The 9368-nt window shown below is 51.2% G+C and overlaps 1 protein-coding gene across 4 annotated transcripts in view; it reads left to right on the top strand.

Moving 5' to 3' along the window:
• The window catches only part of BMP1 (bone morphogenetic protein 1), a 49887-nt gene that overhangs the window by 20803 nt on the left and 19716 nt on the right, over nt 1-9368 (top strand). For 3 of the 4 annotated variants that reach the window (XM_019641878.1, XM_019641879.1, XM_019641881.1), the window contains exons 3-8: nt 934-1098; nt 1240-1357; nt 1659-1837; nt 2608-2713; nt 4202-4326; nt 4892-5007. In XM_019641878.1, the coding sequence (XP_019497423.1) occupies nt 934-1098; nt 1240-1357; nt 1659-1837; nt 2608-2713; nt 4202-4326; nt 4892-5007 (809 nt within the window). Of the gene's footprint in view, nt 1-933; nt 1099-1239; nt 1358-1621; nt 1838-2607; nt 2714-4201; nt 4327-4891; nt 5008-9368 lie in introns of those variants that run through there. The other variant, XM_019641880.1, reaches the window with a different exon arrangement.

The following is a 9368-nucleotide window of genomic DNA, read 5'->3' on the forward strand; positions in this document are numbered from 1 at the left end:
ATCCGCCCTGAACAGAGCCAGGGTTGTTTCCGAGGAGGAGGGGACAGTTGCTACTGTTCTTAGCACAGCTGGTGAGCAAAATTGATTGGCAGGCCCAGAGGGGCCACCCAGAGTAGTGAATGAGGGCCTAAGTTTAGAAGCTAGAGTGCCCTCACTCAGCCCTCTGCGTTCCTGCTTCCATCCAGCAACTCTTTAAAAGATATTTTCTGTTGTTTGTTATATCTAACATATGCATGTTGTAAAATTTTAAACAATATAGAAATGCATAAGGTAAAAATTGAATAGTCTCCCCTTGATCCTCTTCCAAATCCTACTCCTCAGAGATGACTAAGCACTGGTACACTAGGTATGTCCTTCCAGAACCTTCTAAGAGTGTGTGTGTGTGTGTGTGTGGTCTGTAATTTGCCCTTCACTCAACGGTAAATAGTGGTCATCATTCTATGTCAGCTCATACAGACCTAACTCAGTCATTTTCATGGCTGCTTATCATGCGATCACCTTGCTGTCCCTTAATTTAATTATCCAATCATTCCCTGCAGGTCTCTATTGATGCATGTTGATATAAGTTTTTCCAAGTTTTCAAAAATGCTACCATAAATATCTTGAAACTTATATCTGTATACACTTGGGCAAGTGTATCTGTAGAATATATTCCTAAAAGCAAAATTCTATTCAAGAAATATTCATTAAGCAGCTTACTATGTGCCATGCACCAAGGATTCCATAGTGAATTAAACTTCCTCTGTGATCATATTTCCTCATTTTCTAAAAAGATAAAGTATAGGGTAATGAGACACTGGCTCTATAGCAAGAACTGAAACAGATTTTCAACCTTTTTTTCAAAATTCCAGGAGATATATATATATATATATATANGCTCTTAACCAACCGAGCCACTCGGCCGGCCTTAGTGTCTTCCTCTTTCAATTCCAGGAAATGCTTCTATTCCTAACTGCCAGCGTGCTGCTGGGCAGCCTCAGAGGAGAAGCCGTGGGAGATGGAGAAGCAGGACCCGGAGCCGGCGGGCAGCAACGTCCAGACCAGAGCGTGTATGGCCTGATGGGGTCATCCCCTTTGTCATTGGGGGAAACTTCACTGGTGAGCGTGATGTTGGGGCAGCCCTGCTGTGCATGATAGTATGAGTGGTACCTTCTACCTATCTGGTGTCCACTCCTGAGCAGTAGGTGGAGGTGGGCTTATCTGGATGCTGTGACAGCCTGGCCTCCTTCAACCTGGCAGGCAGCCAGAGGGCAGTCTTCCGGCAGGCCATGAGGCACTGGGAAAAGCATACCTGTGTCACCTTCCTGGAGCGCACTGATGAGGACAGTTATATTGTGTTCACCTATCGACCCTGCGGGTGAGCAACAGCCCCTAGGCACTGCACCCTTTCCTATCTCCCCAACCCATGTTCTGCCTTGGGCACTGCAGCTGCCCCACCTGACAAGGCCTTGCGTTACCTGCCCCCTCCTGCCACGGGGCATCTCCCCAGTAACGCTCCCGGATGTTGCTGTGACCCCATCACACAGCCTGGGCATCCCCAGGCTCAGGCCCCACCCCTGCCCCTCTGTTCCCCGCCCCGCTGGCAGCCTAGCCCGGCCCCTGAGTGGATGCACTCCCCCAGCTCGGGACCGCCCCCCTGAGCTGGCCCCGCCCTCCAGGTGCTGCTCCTACGTGGGTCGCCGTGGCGGGGGCCCGCAGGCCATCTCCATAGGCAAGAACTGTGACAAGTTTGGCATCGTGGTCCATGAGCTAGGCCACGTCATCGGCTTCTGGCACGAGCACACAAGGCCGGACCGGGACCGCCACGTCTCCATCGTGCGCGAGAACATCCAGCCAGGTACGCACTTCCATCTGGGAAGGGAGTGGGGGGTAGGGGGGCAGCTCTGTGACTCCTGCACCAGCTCCCTGCCCCAGGGCCCCTTGTGGGGTCAGCAGCTGCTCCCTGGAGCCATCACCTTCGGTCAACTCAGTATAGAGTCTCAGCCCTGCCCAGGGCAGGTTGGTATAGACCCTACCCCTGAGGCATCTGCTCCAGTGAGTAGCAGCTCAGGAACCACAGACCAGTTGTGGAGCTACTGTGGAAGGGTGGGGAAGGGTCCAGGCCCTGGACACAAGGGCCATCCAGAGCCGTCAGAACCCAGCTGGCCTTCAGGGTGGTGTTTGGGGAGAGGTGGACCTGTCCCCCATGCTGCCTCAGCCTTTCTCTTCACTTACCCAGTCTTCTGCTCTTTGCCTGTTCTGTCCCTTAAGGGTTTTTTCTCTCTCCTTTCTCCACGCTATGCTCTGTCTTCCCCCCTTCCTGTTTCCTCCCTCTCTCCCCAGGCCTCCTCCACTCTTCACTGCTTTCATCTCGCTGTGGTTCTAGAAATGAGCACTTCCTTCCCACACTCCCTTGAGCCTTCCCTGCAACAAGTCCTCCTTCACTCTGCCCCTCTGCTGGACACTCTTCTAGAGACCCACCCCTCCCCCCAAGCTTCCCTTGGCTGCTCCCTGGACCCTCAGGTAGGGGGGCATCTCTCAAGTACAGGGAGGACCCCATTCCCCATCCTGAATCCTGCACACACCTGCCCCCTCCCACCCCCTACACCCTTTTCCTGGTCTTCGCAGGGCAGGAGTATAACTTCCTGAAGATGGAGGTCCAGGAGGTGGAGTCTCTGGGGGAGACCTATGATTTTGACAGTATCATGCACTATGCCCGGAACACGTTCTCCAGGTGAGAGATGGGCCTGGCCTCTGCTGGGCCAGCCCAGCCCTGCCCTCTGTGGGCCTCCTGCTTTGCACCAGGCTGCCCTGATGGGGTAGTTAGCAAGGACAAGAGTGGGTCCTGGATAGCTGTGGCCCGTAAGCAGAGGACCTGTGGTGCTGCCTGCCCTTCTGTCGTCTTCCACCATGGGCCCATGGCAGGGCCAGGACGCACAAAGCCAAGGTTCTTCCCCTAGTGCTGTGCACACCGAGGGCACCTGACCCAGGAGGCTGAAATCCAGCCACTCTGCAAGCTGTGCACCCTGGAACTGTGTCAGCCCAAAGAAGCTGAGCTTACCCTTCCTCTGAAGACCAAAGGGGGACACATTGTTCTAAATGGGAGCACCCTTTTCTGACCCGTCTGCCTTTACGTAATTGGTTAACTTACACAAAGACTGGATGCTGCTCTGGACCAGCTCCCTCCCCACCTCATAAGCACATACACACCTACTCTTTATCCTGGGCCCAGGTTCCCCAAGTCACAGCCAGAACCCCAAGGTAGCGGGCCAACATCCCCCACACCAGCTTCTCCTTAGCCTCGTGTCGTCACCCACCCTCGGCCTCCTCACCCGCCTTCCTGCTTGGCTTTTCCCACGCCTGGCTCTTTCCTCATCCTCTAGCTGCCCTCCTGCTCAGTCCCAGACATCAGCCCTCCCCCGTCTCCTTGGTTCTCCTAGACCCACTCTTCCTGCCTCCAGACCTGAGGGAACAGAGACCAAGGAAGGGTGGTGAGGTCATCCTGCTCCCCACACCCACGGTACAGGGGGGCCTGTGCATTTTCCACCACAACCCTCCCTACTCCCTGCTGAGTCCCACCCAGCTGGTGTGAGTCAGGGGCCCTGGGGAAGTGGAGCTGCCGCTTCCCCTCCTCTCAGATGGACACATGCAGGATTTCACAGGCAGGGACTGGGAGGACTGGAGACATTGATGGGTCGCGAGCTGGCGGGGCTGTCCCAGGGTCTGGTCTGGCCACAGTGGAACCTGCCCTTTGGCTTTGCCCCAGGTGCTGTCAGAAGCAGCCATGCCAACAGGGTATAAAGCGTTGGCACTGGGTCATCCTGGGAGAAGTGCAGTCAGTGCTCAATTAGCCCAGGGGCCACAGAAGCAGGGACTGGGTGGGGCTGGAGACATGATCGACTAGGGGTCCGAAGCTCTCCTGGGGCTGGGAGTTGGGGCCAGATTGAGCTGGGCACCAGTGGGTCCCCAGGGCATCCTGGGCCTGTGTCCCTGACCTCCCAAAGTGTTTCTGGGGCTCCCCCAGGCTCCTGTGGTGTGGCTGCCACGGAGCAGGGTGGCTGCTGGTCAGTGGGCAGCTTAATGACAGGGTGAGATGTCTCCACCCGTCCCTGACCCTGTGAGGAATGTCTGGGCTCTGGCAGGGTCGTGACCTTGGGTGCACACAGGCACGCCACCACTCTTTCCATCAGATTCTCACCCAGGTCGGGCTTGTCCTCCTCAGGGGCATCTTCTTGGACACCATTGTTCCCAAGTACGAGGTGAACGGGGTGAAACCTCCCATCGGCCAAAGGACACGGCTCAGCAAGGGGGACATCGCCCAGGCCCGAAAGCTCTACAAGTGCCCAGGTTAGGGCAGGGAGGGACGGGCCAGGGAGGAGTGGAAGGTATGGCCCCAGGCAGGCAGAGGCCAGGACCTGGGACCAAGAAGGTTAAAGCTGTGAGTCTTAGAGAAGGTCAAGCCTGCCTGATGGAGGGGGACCCCAGGGAGGGGCCGTGTTCAAGTGATGGACAAAACTGGGGCTAGGATCAGGCGGTGGTAAAATCCTGAGCCACCCACCTTCTGAGGGTCTGGGAGAATGAGGGGCACTGGAGCAGAAAATGGGGAGAGCAGAGCAATTCTCAGGGAGTGAGGAAGAGTGAGGTCCACCAAAGGACTCTGACCATAACTCTAGAACCCAGTTGCCTTGACGACAGGGCATCCTGTAGCACTAGGCGGGCAGATAGGATGGTGTGAGCTTATCTGTGAGAAGGGGGTGGATCTTACAGGGACAGGACCACCCCAGACCACCGCCCCCCTCCTCAGCCATTCTCCTCTCCCCCCAAGGATGCCAGGGTGCAGGGTGGGGAAGCCTGAAGTTTGGGGGACTGGGTGCCTGCAGCCAGCCATCCAATTATTTGCTTTCCTTGACAGCCTGCGGAGAGACCCTTCAAGACAGCACGGGCAACTTTTCCTCTCCTGAGTACCCCAACGGCTACTCTGCCCACATGCACTGCGTGTGGCGCATCTCTGTCACACCTGGGGAGAAGGTAACTGAGCGTCTCCCCCTGTCAGCAGAGTAGGAGCACATAGTCAGTGTGGTGTGAGCGACCAACCAGGGGACAGTAAAACACATCCACTCCACGAGAATGACAGCAGTACAGTGAGGAGGGGCTTCTGCCACTAGTTGTAAATGAAGGCTAACTCACAGATAGCACTTACTATGTGCCAGGCACATTTCTACGTGTTTTTCAGATCCATTTACAGGCTTTCCACATGGAGTCTGGACCTCTCACTCACCCCTGGACCTTCCGAGTCCTTTGTATTTTTATTGTTCCCAAGAATCAACTTTAAGACTCTGTTTTCCTTGATTGGAACATGGTACTTAATGTACTAGTACAGCTTTGAATAGCCTTGAGCTGGGTTAGATTTTATTACTGGTCACATTGTTCATTCCAACAGCGTTCAAGATCATTTTGAATCTGAACTGCACCTTCCAACAGGTAGCCATCCCTTTTACTCTGTCATGAGCTCGTTTAATAAGCATGCCTTCTGGGTCTTCAGAACCTGGTCTTTGATCAAAATATTGAACAGGACATGAGTCAAAGCAGATACAAGATTGCCCCCTGAACTGACATTGACCTGTTAATGGCTTTGGGTAGAGTTAGTCCACCAGCTATGACACCACTTAATGTCATTACCATCCAGCCATACGTCACCACCTAGTTGACCAGGATATGCGCTTCTTCTGAGACCACTCCTTTGTCATCTTTATATCCCTGGCATAGGAAGTGGTTAGTAAATGCTAAACATGTAGATGGATTGCCTGGCCAAATAAAGTCCACCGTTCCACCAGTTGGTAAAACCTCTTTTAAAAAGGACGTGGAATTTATGACATGCCTTGTTTCAAGCTAACTCAAACTGATTCCTCGTAATCAAGTGTTTGTTTTCTAAATGGTTACAGACCATCTGTTTAATTGGAGATGGACATTCAACTCAGTAGTTTGCAATTCCCAGAATTCACTCCAAACCCCTCCTCCCAACACACACACATGCACGCGTGCCACATACAACCCTTCTGAAATTGGGAAAGCTTTTGTTCTGAGTTCTCAAAATTACAGACACTGATCACATCTGCAAGCTATTTGAACATCTTCTGATGACATTTTTGAGCCTCGACACCAGAGCCAACTTAGAGAGGTGCCCGCTGACTCTCCGTATGTGTTACTGAACTTCATTTCCTTTCCAAACTATGCTTGTTTTATTTTTGTAATTTGAAGATTGTTTCATTAGTGACAGACTTTTATTGAGGGTTGAGTGATTCTGTTACCTCTCTTGGTTAACACTCTACCATCTTCCCTCAAAAGTGAACACACCCCTTCTTTGTGCTTGTTCTGAACCTAACTTAAAAATTGCAGTCCTTTTTGCTATCTTGAACTGACTGCGCCCTGGCTTCCTTCATCTCTCTACCAAGGGACTTCACTATTTCAGCCTTTGGAAATCTCACCACAAATGATAATAACGACTAATGGTTATTGAGCGTGCGATTGGCCAGGCATACGTTAAGATCTTTATGTGTTGTGTCTTTTAATTAGCCCAACAATATTATAGGCTGGGCACTAATGATAGTCGCCTCATTTTGTATATTAAAAAATAAATAAATAAAACTTGGAAAAATTAAGTAACTTGCCCAAGATCTCACAGAACCTGGATTATGACACAACAGTATGCAATTACAGTGTTGTGTGTATTCTAAGCCCCTGTCCCATTTCAGCAACTACTGAAGTGCCCTTCAGCAAACCCGTGTGCCCAGTATGTGCCCAGCATTGGGGATGGAAATGTACACGAGACAGCCCCCCGGTCCCAAGGAGTGTAGAGTAGGGTAGAACGTTGCTTTCTTCCCTGTTCAGTTTTGCTCAGTCGGCAGGGGTATGGCAGCTTGGTCAAGATCTGCTTTCTTCCCTGTTCCTGTGGGTTGGCATGGGGCGGCCCTTGTCTCTAGTGGACACATGGCCTTTCCAAGCCTCTGTATGCCTCAGGCCTTCTCCCGCCATAATTTCTAGAAGACTCTCCATCCTTTATGAGATGCCCCTCTGGAGATCCAGGGAGAGATGTGGGCTGAAGATAAAAGTTCCAGGTTAATCAATGCATGGTTGTAGAAATGGCAAAAATAAAACCCAACCCATGGTCCTGGATGAGACTGTAGAATTATAAGTGAAACAAAGATAGAACCCTGGGGGACAGATCATTTAAAAGGCCTGCAGAGACTGGGGGACCAGAAGAGGATGACATCATAAAATAACGGCCACTCTCTGTTACTTAACAATTACGTGCCCGGCGAAATATCAGTCATCTTACATGCATGATCTCATTATTCCTTAACAACGGTTCTGTGACATGGGTGTGATATCCCTATTGGATCGATGAGGGAGCTGAGGCTCAAAGGGCATGAGTAAATCTGCCCAAGTTTACATAGTAGCCATGGTGGAAGCAGCATTCAATTCTAGGATTGTCTGATTCCAAAGTCTGTGCTCTTTCAACAGTAAACCTTAAATAAACCCACCTGTGTTAGCCGGTGGACTTTGGCATCTGTTTGGCTGCTGAGAGGCTATTTTCCACTGGCTTCCCAGCTCTCAGCTTATTGCCAGAAATGTGAACTTACCTTATACCACTGTGCAAGTCAGGAGTATGTCGAATAAGAGAAAGAACCTCTTTGGAAGGCTTCTTTGAGGGTCCGCAAGTCTCTACACTGCACATAATTAGCGGCTGCCCAGAAGAGGAGTTACAGTATTGCCCAAGCCGAGAAGCCAGCCTCTATGAGCAAGAAAGTATTTTCAGAGGGAGATCATGGTCAAATGTTGCAGAGGAGCCAAGAAGATAAAAGTTTAAAATGCCTTTTGGATTTACCAGTATCCACCCTCATTCTCATCCCTGCCTTCTGACATCCTGCCTATTCTTCAAGTTCCAACCCAAATTCCACCTCCTCTGTAAGGCCTTTCCTGACTCCCACCTTTCATCCCTCAACCGACAGAGATGACCCCTCCCTCCTCTGCAAGGCTTGTGCTGGGCCCTCCCTAAGTCCTACTTCTCAGGCACTGGAGGGTGTGGAGCTCTGAGGATGGAGGGGAAGTTGATGCTCATTCTTTGCACAGCTGTTGGGCAAAATTGATTGGCAGGCCTGAGGAGGCCACATGGAATGCCGGTTAAGGGTGTAAGTTTAAGAGACAGAGGGCCTGGGTTTGACTCCCAGCTGTGCTCTTTATTGGGTGTATAATCTTGAGAAAGTTGTTTAACCTCCCTGTGCGTTTGTTTCCCCATTTGTAAAATGGGCTTGGTGATAGTCCCTCCCTCATGGGGTTGATATGAGGATTAAACAACTTGATGTACATGACGTGCTTAGAGCATCACATAGCACATAGCGGGAGTTTAGTCAAAGTCAGCTGCTATTACCATTCTCTGTTCATCACCTGATAAATGAGTGGGCCCTGGTCAACTTTCCTGGGGCCCATCTGCCTCCCTCTTACTTCCAGGATTCTGGCCTGAACCATTTCAAATATCAAAATATTGTAAGTAAACTCAACTCCAATAGTGAAATTAACATTTATGGAGTGGTATACACTGTTGTATGCATGTGTGACATGTATGTATGATACATACACGTGTCAGACACCGTTGTAAACTTTACCTACATTAATTTAATTCCCCTTGGACCTATGAGACAGGTACTGTTACCATTACCATCTTACAAACAAGGAAATGGAGGCACAGAGGAGTTACATAACAGGCCTAAGATGGCATAGCAAGACTAGACTGAAGCCAGACAGTGTCCCCAAGGGGTGACATGTTCTCCCAATTCCTCCCTGAGAGTGTCCAATGAACATGAGGAGCACAAGTGGGGTGCACCTGGAGACTTTGTACCCTGTATCTCATTTAATTCCCTGACTCCCCAATGCAGTCATTGGGTCACCTCCATTTTTCATACAAAGACACTGAGACACGAGGAAGTCAAGCCACAGGCCCAAACTCAGGAAATGGTAGAGCTGGCCAGGTTTTCTTTGGCAAAGGGTAGTGCCCCTGCCACCAGAGCACAGCTGTTTCCACATGACAAGGTGTTACAACTCTTAATTAGACACCTCCAGTCTCAATATAGCCATGGCTTTGCCTCTGTATAGGATGTCCCCAACCACCAGTACAGGTCGTTTCTTCCTGTGTGAGGCAACCTCTGGTGCCTCCTGCCACGTAGGAGGTCTCGGGTGGGCCCTTTGGGGTTCTGCCAGCTGGGCATGTGTGGTTTCTTCTTCAGAGGGTCTGAACCGATCCGCCCTGAACAGAGCCAGGGTTGTTTCCGAGGAGGAGGGGACAGTTGCTACTGTTCTTAGCACAGCTGGTGAGCAAAATTGATTGGCAGGCC

Source organism: Hipposideros armiger, unplaced genomic scaffold, assembly GCF_001890085.2.
Source record: "Hipposideros armiger isolate ML-2016 unplaced genomic scaffold, ASM189008v1 scaffold_64, whole genome shotgun sequence".
Lineage (NCBI taxonomy): Eukaryota > Metazoa > Chordata > Mammalia > Chiroptera > Hipposideridae > Hipposideros > Hipposideros armiger.